We start from the raw sequence: 21,947 nt of genomic DNA, 5'->3' as shown, positions 1-21,947 counted from the left end.
ATAGATATTGATCGTGAATCTCCGGCAGAACGAGGCCGAATTCGACAAAATGAGTGATGAATCATCAGAACTGATGCAAATCAGTGGTGAAACCAGGTTCTCTGCTAGTGTCCAGCAAATCACCTCTCGTTTCCAGTCCATCCAAGCAACTGCTAAGGTAAACTAACAGAAACTTACATCTTTTATCATCCATTCTAGCATTTGGATCAGTTCGAATAAAGATCCTGTGAATTTGCATCCTGTGAATTATAGGAACTGGTGAAGAAATGCGAACAAGCAGTGGCAGACCACGCAGCCTATCTAGAACGCTACAAACAATGCTCAGAATGGCTAGCAAACACACGAGTCACCTATCAGTCCATCAAAGAAGACCTCAGTGGCACTCGTCTAGAACTCTCCTCGAACGTGGCAACCCTGAAGGATCTTCTAGCCCGCCAATCCTCTGCAACTCTCCTCATAAACAACACAGTGGAAGCTGGAGAGCGATTGTACCCTACGACAGGCATGGAAGGCAGAGAAATCGTTCGTCAGCAACTCTTAGATCTTCAGCAAGCCTTCGAGGAACTGTACGACGGCGTAGCCTCAACCGAACGTGAATTACAATCCAAGATCTCACGATGGTCAGGTTTCGACGATTCCAACGAGGCATTCGAGAAGTGGCTGAAGACCATCGAGGCTCAACTGAAACCAGAAATAGAGCTAAAGACCACCCTGGACGAGAAACGAGCCCAGTTGCAAATTTATCGCACTTTCTTGCACGACGTACAGTCTCATCAACAAGACCTACTCGATCTTCGCGACAAGGTTGACAATCTTCCCGATTCCACCGACAAGGTGCATCAAACTCTGAAAAAACTGAACGACAGACACGCTACAGTGCTGAAACGAGCCGCTGCATTCGTTGAAAGGTACGAGGGCATCGTCAGTGATCATCAACAATACAGCAAGGCTGTTTTAGACACCCACGAATGGTTAGACGCGACCCACAATGCGGTTATCCTTTGGGGTGACACAGAACTTGAGCGAGTGTCTCTTCACACGAATCTTGATCGTCTGAAGAACCTTCTTCAGAGTCTACCCGAGGACAAACCAAGGGTTCAGCAAATAAGGACACTGGGAGAGAAGGTGATCCCAGGTACTTTGGAGTCTGGTCAGATTAACATTCGTTCGCAGATAGACTCGTCTCAACAAGAATGGGAGAGCTTGGTCACAGCTGTGAAGTCTACTATCGAGACTCTGGAGAACAAACTTCAGCAATGGAACGAGTTTGAGACGTCGAAGGAGAGGTGTCTAGCCTGGATGAGGGAAACCGACACGAAGCTTCACGCTGTCGACTTGAAGCCCACTTTGCAGGAGAAGAAGGAGCAACTTGAGTTCCTGCGTACTCTTCAGGGTCAAGTTCGCGCCAAAGAATTAGAGATCGACGCAGTCACAGAGAAGGCTCAGCAACTTCACAAGAACATAACTTCTCGTACTACCCACATGTCAGAACTGAGCATCAAGTACCAGCAGATCTCGAACAAGGTCAAGGACTTGAACAGTCGCTGGCATCAGTATGTCACTACCCATCAGGAATTCGACAACCAGATGGCAGAGTGTACCAGATGGTTGGACGACATCAGAAAGAAACTGGCTTACTGTTCAGACTTGGGTGCATCCTCGCAGAAGGACCTGGAGAACAAAATGGAAATTGTTCAGGATCTGTTGCTTTACAAAGAGGATGGTTTCGCGAAGGTTCAAGGAATCGTAGAGCTAGCGCAGGCTGTCTTAGCGAACACTGCACCGACTGGGCACAAAGCCATCAACGATGCTGTTGGAAAGCTTCAGGAACAGTGGAGCGCTTTGGCCTCGAAGATGTTGGAGACCAAGACCAACCTGGACGACTCTATCAACAAGTGGGCTGGTCTTTTGGAACAAATACAGTCCATGAATAAGACAGTGGACTACATGGAGACGGCCTTGAACGAATTCATACCCTTCCAAACAACCATGTCCGAGAAGAGGTGCCAGTTGGAACGTATAAAAGCTCTTGAAGAGAAGGTCCGATGCGAGAACATAGAAGTGGACAGTCTGAAGATCAAGGTCGCTGAGATGATCGCCAGTGGACCTCAAGGCTTAGCCGCATCACAGGCCCAGAGTATCTTAAATAGATTTGATACGTTGTTTGAGAAAATTAAATCATTGCTGGTGGAAAGAGAAGAACAGTACAAGGATCATCGACTTTACAAGGAAGCTCACGATGACATAATTAACTGGTTGAGTCGTGCTCGAGAAAAGATCGCATCTATGAAACAGAGACCTTTGAGCGATAAATTGGCTATCGAGAACGCTGTCGCTCCTTTAGAAAGCTTGTTGAATAAGAAGGCCCAGGGAGAGTTGCTGGTGGAACAACTTCAGCATACTGAGAAGGTCGCCAGCGCCAGTACTAGTCCTCAGGGTCAAGAAATCCTGAAGAAGGAGGTCCGAGCTTTGACTCAGAGTTTCGAGGAATTGTTCAGAGGTAAGAGGATTGTTTTAATATTATTTTAGTTTAATTAACTCACGTTCACACTGGTATTCGCGAACTTTATTTCCAGAAATCAAGCAGCAGAAGGATAAGCTGGAACAAACCGTCAGTCAATGGCGCGATTACAAGGACGAATACGAAAGACTAAGCGATTGGTTGCAACAATTCGACATTCTCATTAAGGCACAGAAGAACTCCCTGCTACCAAACGTGAAGGAGAAAGAGAAGCAGGTGCAGGAAGTGAAGGAGATACTGGAGAACCTGCTCAAAGGACAAGAGCAGATCGATAGGTTCAATAAGACAGCCTCGGGTCTGCTCTCCTCTCACCTGGACACTTACATAAACAACCAGCTGCGTCTTTTGAACTCACGATACCAGGTTCAAGTGAATCTTGCTAAAGACGTGTTAAACAAAGTGGAGACAAATTTGGCCCAGCACAAAGAGTACGAGGCTAACTTGGCGAAGACACGCGCGTGGATAGAGAACGCGAAGCAGATCATTCGGAAAGGAACGGAAGCTGCCTCAACCAGTAGTCGCGAAGAATTACAGAACAGACTGGATAATATTCAAGAGTTGCTGAGGAAGCGAGAGGAGGGTCAGAACCTGGTACACCTAACTGTGAATTGTGGCGAGAAGGTGATGAGGAACACCAGGTCGGACGGTCGCGAAGAGATCAACGCACAGCTGAAGGAGATCCAGAACGACTGGGAAAGACTAGTGAAGAAGATTTCGACCACCAAGGTCCATTTGGAGACCAGTTTGCTCCAATGGGCAGACTACAGCTCGTCTTATTTGCAACTTCAGCAATGGATCAACGACAGAGAGGCAAAGTTGCAGCAGGTCGCGACCAGGAAAGGTCTAGCTGGACTGAGTTCCTTGGCCATTGGCGAAAGGAAGGCGAACTTGAGGCAGACCAACAGTATCGTCCAGGACATCGTAGCCTTTGAACCCATGATACAATCTGTCACTACCAAGGCGGAGGATCTTCGGCAGGCTACACCAGCCACCGAGATCTCGATCAAATACAAGACCCTGAGCAAACAGGCGCAAGAATTATACGCGAAACAGAAGGAGACCGTTGAGCAACATCAATCCTTCATCGACAGCGGCAACGAGTTCATTCAATGGATACGAGCAGCTAAAGAGAGACTTGGGAAGTATTCAGAACCGACAGGTGACAAGGAGTGTCTGGCGAATAAGATCACTCAATTAAAGGTTCTCCAAAGCGAGTTACCAGAGGGTCAGAAGAAGCTGCAGCATGCGTTGGAACAAGGAAACGCTGCTTGCCAGATCGCTGACGAAGAAGACAAAGAAATAATTGAAGAGAAAGTAGCGTTGTTGCAGGAAGAGTACGATAGCTACGTGTAAGTAGAAGATATAGGTAAATCTTTGGTGTCTAATTGCTAAGATACATTTTTTTATTATAGGGATTCGTTGAACCATACGAAGAGCTTATTAGAAGAAGGCATCGTCCTATGGACTGTATACGAAGATCAATTCTCTGAGGCAACCGAATGGCTCACTCAGACTGAACAGCTGGTGCAATCCTTCAACAAGTTACAGGATAGCTTGGAGGAGAAGAAGAATGTCCTTGAACAATTCCAGATTCACCTGCAGACGTTGTTCGACTGGCAGAAGGAGCTCGATGCTTTGAACATGAAAGCTCAGATACTGTTGGACACCTGTGCTGATACCAGGGTCTCCAATGCTATCACCCAATTTACCACTAAGTACAATGCGCTTTTATCTCTGGCCAAGGAGATAATGAGACGATTGGAGCTACATTACCAGGTATTGGATTCGAATTAATAAAGATTCTGTCTCATTTAATACACCATCGTCAACCCTCTGACACTCCTGCTTCTACAATTCTTCCTTCGTTGAAATAAAACCACCCGCATCCCTTCATTTTCAGGAACACCAACAGCACAATACCCTGTACCAAGAGTGCCAGGACTGGATCGAGCGAACTCGAGACAAACTAAGCGAGTGCAAAGAGATTCCAAGTACCTTAACCGAAGTGAACAATAAATTACACACCTGCAAAGCCATCAGACAGTCCCTGGAACAAGGTCAAAACAAACTGCGTTACGCTCTTGAGCTCAAGGAAAAAGTAATCATGAATACGGAGCAAAACGGAGCAGCGAAGATTCAGGAAGACACAGAGAACCTGAAGACAGAGTTCGAAAAATTGCTGGTGAATGTAGAGGAGATCAGGCAGAAACTCGCAGCAAGGGCAACCGCGTTGGAGGAGCTGAATAAGATCCATCGACTCACTACCGATTGGATCGAGGAGATCGAGGGCAAGATCCAACCGGGTGAAATGTATAAGAATGATCTGAGCGAGAAAAAAGCGGTTTTGGAGAAGTATAAGACAGTGCAGAGGGATATTCAAGGACACGGTGAAACAGTGGATCGTTTGAAGGCTCGTCTTGCTGAAGACTCCAGCATACCAGTTGGTCCTTACCAATCTACCATCGCGAAATACGATGAATTGAATAAACTGATCGCTGAGAAGATAAAGGTAGGTATTCTGTGCTTGTTTCTGTTCACTTTTAAACTTCATTCGCGATTATTAAATTCTTTAGAACCTGGAGGAGCAAGTGAACGACCATGAAAAGTTCCAACAAGCCCACAACGAGGCAGCCGACTGGGTTCGACACACAAAGCTGGAATTGCAACAAAACTGCGACACCCATGGTGAAAAGGATCGAATCATCGAAAGGGAGAACAAAGTGAACCAAATCATCGCTTCCCTTCCCAAAGGAGAAAATTTGATCTCTAAAGTAATCCAACTAAGCGACGCTGTAATTGCTAGTACCGGCCCGGAAGGCCAGGAGACCATCAAACAGGATGTGAAACAGTTGCAAGCAAACTGGAAATCCTTGCAAGCACAGTGTCACGAGTCACAGAAGACCTTGTCCAATTGCATCTCCAGTTGGTCTCAATTCACAGCTGCGTTGGACAGCATGAAGAGATGGATAGATCACTTCCAGAAGAAGGTGAACGACGAACAAGCGAAGGAGAACAAGACTCCGGAAGACCTGGTTCGTTGTAAGAGTCTTGTAGAAGAAGCTATACAACAGAAGCCTGTTCTGGAGGATTTGAATGATAAATGCGAAGCTCTGTTGGAAATGAGTGCCTGCAGTTGGGCTCGTGACAAGACTGTCCAACTGCAGTCTGCGTATACATCGTTGCTGACGGACATGCAAGGTCTAGTTTCCCGAGTGGAGAAGAATCTTTCTGATCATACAGAATTCCTAAAAGCGAAGAAGGAAATGGAAGAGTGGTTGCGTATTGCACGAGGGTCGGTGCAGGATTGCATGGGTGTTGGAGACGTTGAATGGGCGAAAGACAAATTGGAGACAATTAAAGTGAGTTCTTGTCATTTTTATGAGAATTTTTAATTAAACAATTCTTCGCAGTCATCCAAATTCTACGATTTTTTAAAAATTATTATCCTTTTTTTTCATAGATCGTCGCAACAAGGATCACAGAGGGCCAACACTTGCTCTCAACTCTCCAAGACGCATTCACAAAGGCAATCGACACCGCAGTCCCCGAGCAACAGGAGCAATTAAGATCAGACATGGCCGGCCTCCTCTCAAGCTGGGAACAATTAAGCATCGACCTGAACACAGTTCAAGCGCAGCTGAAATCCTTACTGAATCGCTGGGAAGATCACAGCGAGGCTCATGGAAAATTGAAACGTTGGTTGGAAGAAACAGAGAAGAGTATCCAAGAGCTGCCAGACACGAAGGGAGAATTTGGCGACATGAAGACGTTATTGGAACGTTATGGGCATATCAAAGAAGAGGTCCGAAAGAAGAAATCCGAGTTGGATCATCTGATGGAAGAAGCCGAAGAATTATCAAAATTGGCAAAGAAGAACACACCTCTGGAACAAACGAAAGAATTGTTGAATCGTTGGCAAAGTTTAAGTAGCACCGTCGACGAAAGAGAGAAGCTGATCGAGAATGAGATACAAGAGTACAACGCTTACCAGGCAGCCTTGCAAGAGACCGGAAGTTGGTTGTTGCTGATATCCTTCCGACTGATGGGCCACAATTCACTGTACATTACTAACAAAGAGCAAACGGTCTCGCAAATTCAGCAACACGAGAATTTACTAGTCGAGATCGAGAACTACGCGAGTGTACTCGACGACCTGAAGCTGAAAGGAAACGGGCAGATCACTCGTTACGTGGCTGCGAACCCGGAAATCAAAACCATCATCGAAACCCAGCTGCAAAATATGCAAGAGAGTTACAATTCTCTACTGAACACCGCGTTGCAGATCAAGAAACGATTAGCCGAGTCACTGGTGAAATTCCAAGAGTACGAGAACACTTTGGAGAGCATCATGAAGAACCTGGACGCGTACGAGCCTGAAATCGCTCAGGAAATGGAAGCGCCGTTGGATACTCTTGAAATGGCGAAACAGCGATTCGAAACAGCGCGGACCTTGCACAATAAGCTTCAAGGCGAGAAGACGCGATTAGCTTTGGCGGTGGAAGCTTGCGAAGCCGCGGTCGCGTGCGTGTCCAGACCCGGAAGTCCTCTGGATGCTCCAGCTGTTCAGATCCCAGCGAGGGAGGTGGAGGTTCGGAATAAACTCGAGGAATTGATCGACCAAGCGCAAGGGCATCTGATGAACGTCACCAAGTCTCTGCACGATCTCGAAGAGCAGACCCGACAGAAAAACGTCCTTCGAGCCTGGATAAATCAGCAACGAGCCTTGTGCGCCGAATGGAAGTCTCGGCCAGCGAAATTGCGTTCCGAAGCCGCGCACGCTGAATTGCAGGCGATGAACGATCTTCTGGGGAACGTTGGCGAACGCAGAACGCACGCGTTGACCGAGCTGTCCCTCCACGAAGGCGATCAGGACATCGAGGAAGGTCTGAACAAACTGGAAGCGGAATTGACCGATGCCATAGCTGGAAAACAAGCTGCTCAGGATTTAATTCAAAAGTATCGCTCGCAAGTGCAAACTGTTCAATCCTGGTTGGACGCATTGTCGAAGAAGGTGGACGTGATCGAGAAAGGCAACGGACAGACGATCGGACAGAAGATATCGAGTGTCAAAGAGATCACAGCTGAGTTTGAATCTCAAGGACCTGGGAAGTTGAACGAGGTGAAGAGTCTCGGTGATCAAGTGATGGATTCCGTGAGCAACCTGGATTCCCAGCAAATCGAGGAGCAGATTAAATCGGTGGAGAGAAGATACGCTGATATCGCTAAGAAGCTGCAGAGAAAGGGACAGGTGCTGGACATGACAGCTCAGGGTATAGAAGCGACAAGACAGGAGATTGAAGAGAACAGAGATTGGATACAGCAAAAGGAAGAACAGGTTCAATTGTCGGAACCAGTGGGATATGATAGCAAACAGGCTGAAGAGAGACTCCTGGCTCTAAAGGTATTTTGATAAAATATTTAATTTATCAAATCTTTGCTAACTCAAAATTTAAATTTCTCTTCTATTTCTCTAGGTATTATTTTGTCCAGCACATTTGTTTGGAAATCGAGCGACTTTATATGTTTCAGGCAATGCTGAAGGAAGCTGAAGGAAAGCAGCTGGTGATCGACACCTTGGAGAAACGAGTTGGAAACATGCAAAACGAGCTGGAAACCAACGAGCAGCAGCAATTGGAGAACGAGACGAAAGCTCTACGCGGAGAACAGGCACAACTCTGTACCCTGTTAACCGAAGGAATTTCTACAGCTACCGCTGCTGCTGATGCTCGTCGCAAATTCGAAGCTGATTTGGAACGCGCCCGAGCTTGGATCAAATCTAAGAGCAACAACTTGAAGAAACTCAGCGGTTACTTACCTCTGAAGGCCGCGAAAGTGGAGCAAGATATCGTACAGCACAATGAATTGGAATCGGATATCGAATCCTTCAGCGAGAAAGATCTTAATGATATTTTGAAGCATGGACATAATTTGCTGAAGGAATGCAACGACGAAGATCGAGCTAAATTAGAAGGTGTCTTGAACGAATTGAATAAGGACTACGATGAGCTGAAGAGCGAAGCTCGTGAGAAACAGGCAGCATTGGCGGACCTTCTTCAGGGTCGCAAAGCATTCGAGAGTGAAATGGATAAGTGTAAGAGATGGGTTAACGAAGCTGAAGTAGCTATTTCTTCGGATCTACGAACGTCCAGTATTGATATTCTCCGAGAACAGCTTGCTAAGGTAATTTGTTAAAAGAATTTTTCATTCGAATGCTAATTAGATTTTAATGTCCATCAAAAATTAACTAATTTCTCCTTATGATTCTAGTACGACCGTCTGAAGAAGGAAGCCAAGGACTACGCAGACGACATCGAGAAGATCCTTCAACAAGGAAAATCCATCCTGCCAACAGTGAGCGACGCTGACAAGTTAGAATTAAACGAGCAGCTTCAGAACATGAAGGAAGCACACGGGAGAGTAGCTGGAATCATAAACGAAAGAGCTGTCGCTCTTCAAAAGAGCATCGACGAAGCTGAAGAATCATTGGCACGAGTAGCCGAGGCAGTCCAGTACATGACCGACGTACAGAAAGAGCTCCACGAACTTAACAAACCGATTGGTTCTCGCGTCGAAGACGTCGAAGCCATGTTAGATGCTTATGAAAGGATCTTGAACGATCTGAAAGGGAATAAGGCGAAACTGTCTGATTTACAATCGGTCAATGTTGCTGATCTTCATGGTGTGTTGACGCAACAGGACGATCTTATAAAAGCCATTGAGTCTCAGATCGCCAAGCTTCGTCAGTTACTTTTGTTAAGGCAACAATTTATCGCTTTGATTACCGAAATTACCACCTTCATCGCTAAGTATACAGAGATTGTCAGGGACATTGAGAACTCCGGGCAAACCATAGAAGAAAAGATTAAAAGGTACTATTTCATTTTATTTTAATTATAGTAATTTCCAAAAAAATCAACACTTTTATTTCATTTCTTTGTTCAGGTACGACGATGCAATCTTGAAGATTCAAGAATGCGAAGCCACCCTCGCCAGTGCAACAGACAAAGGCCAACAGATCGCAGCGGAAGGTTCCACTGCAGATAGAAACAACATAACAGAACAATTGCAATCATTGAAACAACAGCTTCAGGGTCTAAGAAGAGCCGTGGAGACTCAGAGAGAGCAACACGAGTTGGCAGCAGCAGAGCATAAGAGACTGGCGAATGAATTAGCTGAGATTCTTGATTGGTTGGAGGATAAAGAGAAGGAAGTAAAATCCAGACCACTTCTGGAAAGAGATCCAACCAGTGTCGAAGCTGAGCTGAAGAAGCATAACGAGCTTTGCGAGGCTGTGAACGACCATCTGGATAGAATCAGAAATCTAAAGAACTCTATGCCTTACGAAGAAGGTATGCCTGGGTCGTTGAAGGAGATGCTTAGCGAAGCCGTTTCTCTGTTGTCGTCTTTGCCAAGGGAAATGGAGGAACGTGGCAATTATTTGGAAAGTAACATGAAAATGCGACAGGAATATGCTGCGTTGACTGATAAGCTTCGAAACTGGGTTCGTGAAGCGGAGATCCGGTTGGAAAGCGACAAGGATGGGCTCGATTTTGAGAATATTCTCAGTGATCTTGAGGAACACAAGGTTTGTATAATCCTAATCTCCATAATTAATAAAAAGGATCCAAGTTCAATTTTCCATAGCCCAATCTCTGCTTCCTATATCTTTAAATAAATGAAACACCATAACATTCCAGCATCATTTAATTTCATTTGCAGATTTACTTCAGCAGCGAGCCCTCCATTCGCGAATTAGTGTCTCAACAGATCCAGCAAGCAGCCGACAAAATCTGGCCATCTCTGAACACCTCCGAGCAAGAAGAGCTGAGCGCGGAACAACAGCAGCACACTCAGTTGTTGAAGAACACTTTGAACACTGCTAAATCACATCGTGCGAGACTGGAACAAGGTGCTGAAACCTGGAAGGATTACACGCAAACTTTGGAGCGTGTTCGAGCTGTCATCGCAAGAACAAGATTCACTGATGAACCTGTCACCACTCTAGCTGGATTGCAATTCAATATTCAGAAAATCACGCACGCTCTAAACGATATACAAGTATGTATACAATCATCCTTTCCTGTTTAGCACGACGAGTATGGAGATTTAATGGTTTCTTTATGTTTTATTTTATTAGAATCAGCAATTCGAATTGGATCTCCTAAACGAACGCAGTCGCGAGGTGCTTCGATTGGCTGATGATAATAATAAAAAGACTATAGAGGAGCAAATATCTGAGATCAGTTCTGAATGGAAAAAATTGGTGTCTGGGTTAGAAGGTCGTAGAGATGCTTTGGAAGCACTGTCGAAACATTGGGAAGACTTGGAAACGCAATGGTCTCTCATTGAAACTCGTGTGAACGCGATTGAGGAAAAGAGCAGACTTTTGGACACTGTGATTCGGTCGAAGCAGAGCTTGCTCGATACCATCAAAGCTCTACGTGTAAGTATTTTTGTAGAATTATTTATTAACATAATTTTCAATTGAAACGATCACAGTTTGGATTAATAAAAAAATTCATTTTTTGGTCATTCTATGATAGAATCAAAACTATTTTGGATGATTTATGTCATAAACTTATTTCTAATTAAAAATTTCATTTTTTGTATTACATAGGAATTAGTGATAGAAGCTGAGAAGCTGAAACCATTGACAGAGGAGGTGAAAGCCCTGACAGGACCTGTTCTAGCATATCTAGCTGCCTTCACAGAAGCTGCAGCACTCGCACTCGAAGAGAAACTGAAGAAATTGCAGAATTCCGTCGAATCGTGAGTGAAAATGCATTTTTGTTGTTGGTTTTTTTGTGGTATTATGAAAGCACCGCTGAAGACACCACAATGGTGTCACAGTTACTTAGAAATGATTTATGCACTTTATTCGCGAACGCGTTTCTTTTTAAATTAAAATCAATTCCATATGAGTTTATTTTTATATAAGCAACAATTCATATTTTGCATTTATTTTTTAATTTAAAATAATTTTCATTTTTAGCACAATTTCATTTTATAGCCCTTAGATAATATTGCAATAATTCCTCTTAAAAAGACTTAATAGATTTTACAAATATATTTAAAAAGTTGCTAGTAGATTATAAATAATAAGTTTGCATTCCAGTCGATCATCTTTTATATAATTTTTTCAATCGATAATTAGGAATATTGTATTTCTCCCTATTTTGTTTCAAAGGGAAATAATTATTCAAGATTCCACCACAATTATCAGTGGAATCATCAAGAAATCATGCGGTGCAATTTTGTGCGATTTCAACGCATGTGCATGGGTGTATGCTGCTTATTGCACATTATCATCTTCTTCAAAGATGGTAATATCCGCTTTTCCCACCACCCCTTTATCAATTTTGTTTCAGGCTCTCTTCGCATCGATAATTTAATCGCAACATACTATTCTCTTTTTATATAATTTTTTCAGCAAATTTTTTACAGGCACGACGCATTGTCAATTATAATTTCACATTTCTTCTCTGTTAGAAATTTATTAGATCATCTTACGCACGCCGTTTTCTTTTCGTTATCAAGGTTTCACGTAGTCCTCGTTTCAGAATGTCAAAATCTTTTTATAGGAAGTTTATGTTGCGAGGAAAAAAAAAAGAAAGAATTTGGGAGAAATGATAAATAAGCAGCGAGGTTTCTCGGCGAGAGTAGATTCCTTACGTGTTACGACATATATCGATTTAGCATGCATTACGTGTCTTACCTCGTTCCATCATAGCCAAATTAATCCCATGACGTAATTAGGCCTTGCAAATCATTATTGCACCGTCTATCCTACTATACCGCGTCATGAAATTAATAATCATAAACGAATTGAAATAAACCGGTTAGCCTATGCGATAATCGCTCGAAACAGATGCTATCAATCAAAATCACAATTTCTTAATCACTACGTTTTCTTCACTCTGAATTTTACTATCAGATTTCCTTTTCAAAACTTGACAAATTTAGCCAGACATGTTATAATTAGAATTACAATTTTTACAAATTTTCGCTCGCTACTTTGCATAAATGATATAATTTATTCAAAAAGATAAACTAACATTACACCACTCGATTCTTTAAATATTTATTCAAGAATGAAATAATGAAATAAAAATCAAAATCAAATGAAAATTATATTCAATAAAATAGATCTTGCATCTGCATCGTTCATACTGTTTGTAAACAGTGTTGAATGATTGCGCAACGAGTTGCTCGAATTATTCGACGGTTCATTAATCGGGCATCATTAGATAATCCAAGGTTCTCCGCATTCCCGATCGATCGAACGATCGCACGTGAAAAACGAGGATTTCTAACGTCATCGCGAACACGCGAGGAGATTCCGTTTCTATTCGGGGTGCATTCGCGAATTTCATCCCCCGACGTATCGCCAGGGGGTACCACAGTCCGTTTGTCGATCGAATTCGCAACTAAATATAGATTTGACGAAGAAAAGTGGCGGCACGTTGGCCCGCTTCTGAATTTCATGGCGTAATATCCGCGGCCGGTTACACGCCAGTCACCATTTGTACGCGGCACGGTGCACTGGAAATAAAGTATGACGAGTACGGTTCAACCGAAGACGTCATCGTCACGTTGTTACCACGATTCGTTTGTTAAACAATCGTCAGACGCGATAAGGATATCGTAGAACACGTTTCTAGGCGAAAGCTTTCCAAGTGTACGATCAAGTGCAGTAGTGATTTTCGAAAGAATTCGAGGAAAAATTCATAATTACAGTAATTTCAATTTTCAAATAAGGCTATCGCGTAAAGTTGACAATTGAAATCCACGTGAAGCCTATTCCGCATAATTGGAGCAATCGCGAATTCAAAGTAAAACTTAATCACTTCGAGTGCTGATAATTGGTGCGCGGTTTAGTATAATCACGGTTCTCGAGGAAATCCAAATCCATGTGAATTCTATTCCGCGTAACTGGTGTAATTGCGGTACAATTAAACTACATACCTATGATTTTGAAATAAGACTTCGTCTAGATTCGACGATTCCCCTGGTTAAATTGAATCGCGGTGTCAAAGGAAGAGAAAATTCGTTTCTCTGTGAATCCTACTCGCGTAGTTGGATCAATCGCTATTTCTAAATAAGACTTCTGCGCGTGAAGTTGATGAAATCGTGCTTTCGAAGGAACATCAAATAGAACCTACTCTGTGTTGAATTCAAATATCCAAGTGCAGTTTGAAAAGTGATCTGAAAAAGAGCAATCGTGTCTTCCTTTAGTTTTCAAGGATATCTTTGAATATTAATGTGTTTGGTGTTGAAACGAAGTTAATTAAGTGTCTGACGAATCTTTCGGGTCGGATTGTGCAAGAGTTGAGAAGTCTACGACGTAGACGGCGGTTCCTGTCATCAACGAACGCGGAATGTCGATTGATAGTACGTAACAATGAAATTTTCATCGATGTTTCACAGTTTATTGGGTTAACGGGATTGCACGCGGTTATTGGCTTAAATATTATGACCGTAGAGAGACGGGGGTGGTCTCTATCATCAATCGATACCGAAGTAGTACGGTGTAACGTGTTTCGTAGCAGCACGTGTGCGCGGTGATATCAAACGAGCCCTAATTTCCTAAGTGTTGATAAATTTTTCAACATTTTTACCCGAGTCGTGGTGGCACAATTTGTATTCAGACAGATGGTATCGATCGTAATGCGTCTGTTTGTAACAGCACCGGCAACGTGTCCGCAGTTTCATTCTTCTGCGTCGTTGCTACAAGTAACAACCCCTTTTCATCGATTTCTAAAAAAATTATTTATTTCATTGATTTCTGGGAATAAAATTTCCATCCATTTAGACATTTAATTAAATAGCAATGCTAATGAAATTTTCGAATTCTTAGGATTTCTTTAAATATTTCTGCCTAAATCAGACGTTTGAGAAATTTATAATTCAAATCTGACGCGAAGAAAGAAATTGAAAGGGTGATCTGGAAAGAGGGCGAGCGGATCTTTTTTCGCAACGTTGCAACATCGACTGTAACCTCTCTTCGTTTCACCCTGTCGGGGAAGCTGAAAGAAAAAAAAAATAGAAAAATTCGACGGCAAAGATCTTGGAGCCAATGAACTCGCGCGGAAGTTGCAACTCGCCGGCGCGATGAACAGCCGATGTGTATTTTATTCTTAGGAACGTCGTGCGCCGCTTTTCAGGCTGTCGTTCCTCGATTTTCGTTCCCTGGCCAACGTTCTAAGCCGCATGCGTCGCGGCGCCTCGCCAACACGAAAATTCAAAGCTAATCCGTACCTTCTAATAACGTTTCGAACGGCGAACGCTGCTGTTTAGCTTGATCGTGCCGCGCCATACTGTTGTCCGATCTTTCATCCGCGATAAATCAGAGAAACGACGAACAACTATCAAGAATCAAGAGAGAATTTCCTCGAGAAAATCGATTCAATCACGGCGATCTTCGATTTTCCTCGGATAGGTACGCTCCTAACGATTGATGAATCAATCTTCATCGAAGCATCTTTTCAAAGATCATTTTCAATTTAACAGAAGAGTTAGAAAATTCTTGGCTAACGTTTCTTGGAATTTTTAAAGGTGTCTTCGGAGGTGTTAAAAAAATATACACCGTCGTTCATTGATTTGGTGTTTTCTGTGAGGAATTTTTCAAAAAGTGGATCCTACGGTTGGTGTTGTAAAAATATCTCCACGAACTGTTTTACTACGGCGATGCTGGGTTACATTGAGCCGAGTCACATGTCCGCATATGGATTGCATCACGTGGACCCAGTTACTTCCGGTTCTTACCGCCCATGGCGGTCTTTCATCGATTTTGATGAACCTAGAGTTTCGGTTGAAAATGTTCGAGGGTGACGTTCCGGAATAGGGAAGCTTTGAAAAATTCATTTATTATGCGCGTAGATAGGGAATTTGTATAATTATTTAGGAACATCGAGGAGATTTCATAATTATGACTAATACTGAAAACTTGTATCTAATTTCGCATTAGTCAGACGCGTCGTGCAACCTGTTTTATAAATGTCTGTCTGGTTTTCAAATATACCGTGGTAATCGCTCGAGTTAGACGTGGTTCGCTATTAGCAACGATGATGTCATTGTATGAAAAGAAGCGAGCACCATGCACGACACTTGACATTGACATCACGAACCTTTCCTCTACTCGGAAATTCCACGTGGACATCACTTCGGACACCTTTCGCTAAATGACACCCAAAAAGAAAGAATCTAGAATCGATAGCAGACAATCTAGATTTATAGAAAAATTCTATCAATTTTAATTAGCAAAGAAGGATTAAAAATAATTCAACTTGTTCCCTAATCCTCATTTTAAAATTGACGTCCTTGTTGTTCGACGAAATTCAAACGACCCGATGATTGTTTGCGACATTCCTGTGGTGCAGTCATCTTTACGAAAACACTTGGCAGGATACGAAACCTTGTACGATTCCCTTGGCCACGATGAAACAAAGTAGAAACAACAAGCAAATCCATATTCTTACCAGCATACATAATTGAACATATTCAAAGCTAGTGACGTGATATTACGTCTGACCGTGCCTATTTATTAACATAATAAAAAGATAAGGAAATTTGAGGGAAATTAAAACACGAACCGGCAGTGTTTAAAGAATAATTTTAATTCTACCAAACTTCTGGTCGACTCACACGTACACAGATCCCGCGTCTACTTTTAGCCAAAGCGTCCTCCGGCTGTATCTGGCTTCGTTCCAGCCACAACCGAACCAGCGACACGCATTTCCGATTCTAATTTCGTCGCATCTCCGTCTCGAACAATTCCTTGAGGCCGTTCGATCGATTCAACGTAATCCTTTCTTCTTTTCTGCCTTCCCATCGGTCGAACCCCTGCCCTGTGCGCCAGGACGACGGGACGACCACGAGTTGGCACGCGTTATTGCACACTTGCTCGCACATGAAATATGTTAAAATCTATTTTTACGCCTGGCCGACGTGGACGAGCACGCGGCTAAGAGGGCAAATCGTTTTCCGTTACCGAACTAGTGACCGAAGAGTTGCCGTCGGTGACGTTGGTATTTCATTGGGTCTGTAAACATCCGCCGGTGATTGCGACTCGGTTCGACAAGCTCGTTGCGCGCCTGTTGATTAAAGGAAACGAAATTTCCTTAGCTTTTCGATTCGATATTTCATCCCGAGGTGTTCGAATTCTTCGAATTCTCTTTCGTTACCATCGTCGAGATTCGTCGCGAATCTAAGATAGCGCAATTTCTCGCAACCGAACTTCCTAATCTTTTGAAAGGGCTCTGAAATTCATTGTATTTCGTTTCGTCGACGTTGAAATTCATCGGGTGAAAGATAATTCACGAGAAAGCTACGAACCGACGTGTAATCACGGGGGAATGAGAAATCGGTGCTCGTTACAGGCTCGTCGACTCTCTGCAGAAGAAATCGAAGAAGGCGGACGAGGACTTGGAGGCGTTCGAGAGCACCGAGCGTGAGATCGAGCACCTGAGGAAACGTCTGAACGAGGCGCGCGAACGCGCTTCGGGATTTTACATATACGGACCGAATCAGGACTCTACCGAGGAGGAACTAGAAGCGTTATCCTCGTCGGTCGGCGAGGTGCTGGAGGAAGCGAAAAAATTCTCAGGAAGCACTAAGGCGCGGTACCAAGCTAGCCAGCAGCTTGTCCCCAGCGATCTTGCTCAACATTTGACCGCTTTGGAACTTTGCGCCGAAGCGACCGCTCAAGCGATGGAGGAGAAACAGAGGGAACAGAAACGTGCCCGAACCGTCAGGTCGGATTATCTTACCGATCTCGACGAGGTTCAAGCGTGGATAAGACAGGCGGAACTGAAGGTACAGGACAGATCCATCGAACCGATCCCTCTGAAGGAGCAATTGAAACAGGTGCAAGACGAACTGGGCACGATCACCGACAAGCTCGAACGATTAACGAGAAACGGCCGTACCATCGGCGAGAACACGAGAGACGAGACCGAGAAACAATTAATCGACAGCACCGTTCACAACGTTACCGAACAGTTGAACCAAGTACGAACCTGGCTGGACAGTAGGAAACAAGTGGTGGCTGATACCATCGACGCTTGGCAGAGATTCTTGACCTTGTACGAAGCTGTGAAAACGTGGACAGAGGAGAAGAGACAGTTCCTAGTTGAGCCATTGAAGCTCAGCACCCTTGTGCAGGCCAGGCAGAGGCTGCACGAGTACTCGGTACGTGAGGGAAACTGATGCACTGATCTGAGGAGCGATCTTGTTCCTTGGAGGATGACGAGGGAACGTGATTTTGATTTCTTCAGAATTTCTTCAGAATTAAGGAAACTCGTAGTAATACTGATACAATTCTTATTTCTGAAGTGAATTAAGGGAAAAGAGGCAGAGATAGTCAGACAGCGCGTTTACCGCCACAGTAGTACAAACTTATGTGGTCAGACATACGGTAGTAATTAAAATATTAATTATAGGGCGCTATTTTAAATCATTAATATGATTTAGTTGATATTTAGAAAATTCCCAAAAATTTCACGTTCATCGTTATCCGAAACAAGAGCATGGATCATCCATCAGTGGCTCGATTTCTCTTAGGGGAGCGTATAAATTAATTGGTCTAATTCTTGTTCGTCTGCAGACAGCCGTAAAGAGCTGCAAACAAATCAACAAGAATCTCAGCGACATGGGAAAAGAGCTCGAAAGTATCGGTCAGGTGTGCAGCGTGGGTGATTTGCCCGAGAAATTGTTGGAAGCTGAAGAGGCGAAGGTTCAGGTGGAAGGTCAACTGTTGGAAAGGGTTGGTGTTTGTATAATTTAGGGATTAACGAGTCGTCCGTAAGATGCGCGTGTATGTGAATATCGTTTAACGTTTCAGAACGCGCTGCTGCAAGAAACAAGCGAGGAATGGGAGCAATGCGAACGAAAATTAAAAGAATCGAGAACGTGGATCGAGAAAGCGAAACAAAGTCTCGAATCGCAGCAAAATAAAAAGAAACCTTTAAGGGACCAGCATAGTATGCGTGAGAAAATGTTAAGCGACGTGGCGATACAGAAAACGAAAATCACTCTATCGATGGAGAAGCTTCAGGTTCACTTCCGTTCGGGTATCGGCGGTGATAGAAAAATTGGTGATACCGTAGACGAGTTACTGGCTGAATTAGACGATCTTAACACCACTGTGAAAGAACAGACGACATCGTTAGAGGCTTGTTTAGCGCAGATCGATCAATATCAACAGGTTAGGACTTAACAGCCTGTCGATGAAGAAATGTCTCTTCTTTCTTGCTCTCGACTGTAGCTGTATTCTTTCGAAACGCGATCGCTGATCCAATTCTTATTTTTGAAATGAATTAAGGGAAAAGAGGCAGAGAGAGTCAGACAACGCGTTTACCGCCACAGTAGTACAACCTTATGTGGTCAGACATAGTATGGATTATTAAAATATTAATTACAGGGTGCTATTTTAAATTATTAATATTATATTTAAAAAGTAAAAATTTTAAGCACCATAGGTGATCTCAGTGGCTGTCAACGTGGTAATTTTTTAATGGTAGATGAAATTTTATATTTGAATAGAATTGAAGGGGATCAGTGATCGATATGGTATCGAAAAGAATACGGCTGACCCCTGTTTATAATTTTAGGAGATACAACAGTTGAGGCAACAGATAATGCAGGTGGAGCAGCAACTGAGGACGGTATTGAGCCCTACTTACCTGTCCAACGACAAGGAGAAAGCTTTACAGGAGCAACAGGTAGGTTTGCCTTGATCCCACCTTTTCATCACCTGCACAAGTGCGCTAAAGCAGCAAGTTGAGTTTTTTGCATTTGCTCGATACCAACTGAAAACCACCACCAAGATACGTCGCGTTTTGTTGTCACCCCTTTGAAAATGGGGCTCGAACGAGTTAAGGGATGATGGGATAGTTTTAACCCTTCTATTCACGTGGAATTTCTCTCTATCTGCTCTCGAGACAGTGCTTGTATCTTCGTAATCTCCAAGTGACTAACAATTAACCGTCGATCGAGCACATTAATCCTTAACCCTTTTTATACATGTACCAAATTTTCAAAAGAAAAACCCTATTTTTGGTACTGTCAGGGTTAACTGCGTCAGGGTTAAAATTTTAATCGACCCTTGCATAATAATTACGTAAAGGGATCGATGAAAATTTTTCAACGTACTAATTAAAATTGGAAACATTTTGATTACCCTTGAAAAGGGTAGTTTATATTGGGAGACAGAGGTCGATGGTTTTTAATTATAATTTAGATCAAGGTGTTTCCGTTGAAACCTATTTACCCTGTTCCTAGTTTAGCCATTCATTTTATGCAATTTTCCTTGTCAAAGCTTTTCAACTCACCAAAGATGTTAATCTTGAAATTACATTCATTTAACGCTTTCTTCTTTTAACTCATAAAACCATTAAACACTATTTTCCTTTCTTCTCTATCTCTGTCTCTCTATCTCTCTATCTTCCTCTCTAGACGAAAAGAATCTGCTAATCACGCTGCTTAAAAAATTCCAAAAGTCTCGACGAAAATGTGAATCATTTTTTCGCAAATAGCGATCGAATGATTTAATCAGCATGCTATCATCGTGGTGGTACATCATGTTACGCGGTATTGGTTGGTATCATGCTCTAACTAAAATTTTGTCACCACTATCTATCTTTCTTGATATTCTCTTACGAGAGATCAATCGATCGTGTCACTCTCACGCACTTTCGTTCTTCCATGACCTTTGGAACGATTTCTCGGTTCGAACTTTGAATAATTGTGAAGAAACTTTGAAATTAATAATTCTACAAAAATATAGGGAGTACTTTTCTGAAATAAGGGAAAAATTTTCTCCCTTATTCCTGAGAAGTCCTAATTATTCCAAATTTTAATTTCTAAAGTACTTTACAAATTTGAAAAGTTTCTACCATGTACCAAAGGTTTTTAGTTTATAGTTTCTCATCTTTCTTCTCCGTGTACGTCACCAGTTTAACGACACCCATACGTGTTGCTGTTCCGTGATGGGGATTACTTGATTTTGCTTGTTTTTTTTCTTTTTTTCTTTGTGTAATACACGTGTTCTCGTTATTTTCTATCGCCGTATCACTCGTCTATCGTGTACTATACGATACGAGAGACAAAACGAATCCAGAAAATTCAAACGTATCGCACTCTGTGTCGTAAGAAGACATCGAGTAAAATGAAAAGAAAAGTAGCAATCGCACAAAGTACACGCGTAACGAATACAATAAATGTCTTGCAATGTCCGCCACACACAGAATTCTATTTCACCCACAAGATCACCGTAGGCTTTTTTATCAGCGTAGCCAAGCAATGCTGAAACCGCGAGCTTCTTTTCCGTATGAAATACCGTGCGATCGACGACGAACACGGAAACGGGAAGATACGCAAGAAAATCAAGTGACCTCCAAAGACTTGTGAAAAAAGAAAATCAATGCGAGGAACACAAGTCAATTATACCCTGATTATTTCATTCGCGATTCTTTTTCTTTTATTCTTCTCTCCGTTGTGTTTGTTCATTTTAATTTTTGTCTTTAATCCATTCGCATCGGCTATTTGATTCACGAAATTTTATTTGCTACACCCTTGCCCTTTCTTCGTCCCTTGAAAAACTATCCATTCCACACCGTTCACTTTCTATCTCGATCATCGTCTCTGCTTCGCCATCGTCGTCTTCTGGTTCTGTTCTCGGTTTCTTTTTATTTTTGTTCCTTCCTTATTATTTCTCTTGGTTCCTTGGATCTCTGTCTCTCTCTCTCCATTTCGACGATCTCTGCTTGGGTCAATCTCGCTCGCTCGCTCGGCGTGTTGTTTGTTCGTTGGTTCGTTCGTTGGATAGATTTATCGAGAGAAGATCAAATCGTTGCACAGTAAAATCCAAGCGCGTACAGAGAGGTCGAAGATCCTCGCTCAGAGAGGAACACCCGACCCGGAACCATTGGATTCATGACCAGTCTAGTCGATTAATTAAGAAACAAAAAAAAAAAAAATTGCGCGATATAGTATTGTTCCTTTGCGTAATGTCTTTTTCTCACCCGTAAAGAGTTCCACGCTTTCCATCCGGAACGAAGGCAACGTCCAAGGGAATTGTTCTCTTTTATTAAATGAAAAATTCGACGTCTGCCTTCATTCGCGGAGGGGGATCGTACGATTTTTAATACCTCAGGATCTTTTTTAGCGAACTTTATATATATATCGAGCAAATTTCCTAAACGTGGTGTCCGATCATAGAGAGCAGATGTACGGCTGTATCTTTATTTTAAAGAGAGAATAAAATGCCCTCTTTGTTGCGAACATCAATTATAATTTTTCTTTTAACTTCCTTCGCGCGTCACATGCCCATCGCTGATCATAATGTTTAATACACGCATACTAAAACTCTCCAAAAATATTAAGGAAAGGTACTCCAACCACCTCGATCCATTTAACATAATATTCT

The 21,947-nt window shown here is 42.8% G+C and overlaps 1 protein-coding gene and 1 long non-coding RNA gene across 12 annotated transcripts in view; both read left to right on the top strand.

Moving 5' to 3' along the window:
- The window catches only part of LOC114875058 (nesprin-1), an 88,796-nt gene that overhangs the window by 26,246 nt on the left and 40,603 nt on the right, over positions 1–21,947 (top strand). For 10 of the 11 annotated variants that reach the window (XM_046288522.1, XM_029184951.2, XM_029184943.2 and 7 more), the window contains 17 exons: positions 5–157; positions 253–2,500; positions 2,577–3,870; positions 3,934–4,297; positions 4,422–5,030; positions 5,095–5,880; positions 5,982–7,922; positions 8,051–8,701; positions 8,789–9,390; positions 9,464–10,106; positions 10,241–10,579; positions 10,659–10,964; positions 11,139–11,290; positions 16,900–17,710; positions 18,126–18,284; positions 18,363–18,725; positions 19,132–19,242. In XM_046288522.1, the coding sequence (XP_046144478.1) occupies positions 5–157; positions 253–2,500; positions 2,577–3,870; positions 3,934–4,297; positions 4,422–5,030; positions 5,095–5,880; positions 5,982–7,922; positions 8,051–8,701; positions 8,789–9,390; positions 9,464–10,106; positions 10,241–10,579; positions 10,659–10,964; positions 11,139–11,290; positions 16,900–17,710; positions 18,126–18,284; positions 18,363–18,725; positions 19,132–19,242 (11,532 nt within the window). Of the gene's footprint in view, positions 1–4; positions 158–252; positions 2,501–2,576; positions 3,871–3,933; positions 4,298–4,421; positions 5,031–5,094; positions 5,881–5,981; positions 7,923–8,050; positions 8,702–8,788; positions 9,391–9,463; positions 10,107–10,240; positions 10,580–10,658; positions 10,965–11,138; positions 11,291–16,899; positions 17,711–18,125; positions 18,285–18,362; positions 18,726–19,131; positions 19,243–21,347; positions 21,803–21,947 lie in introns of those variants that run through there. The other variant, XM_029184952.2, reaches the window with a different exon arrangement.
- LOC123988438 lies at positions 14,658–15,818 on the top strand. The gene is made up of 2 exons (XR_006830041.1): positions 14,658–14,960; positions 15,077–15,818. It is a non-coding gene; the product is annotated as an uncharacterized LOC123988438 (long non-coding RNA).

The sequence above is a fragment of the Osmia bicornis genome, chromosome 13 (genome assembly GCF_907164935.1).
Source record: "Osmia bicornis bicornis chromosome 13, iOsmBic2.1, whole genome shotgun sequence".
NCBI lineage: Eukaryota > Metazoa > Arthropoda > Insecta > Hymenoptera > Megachilidae > Osmia > Osmia bicornis.
The sequence above is the reverse complement of the archived record's forward strand: the minus strand, read 5'-3'. Positions and strand labels throughout refer to the sequence as shown.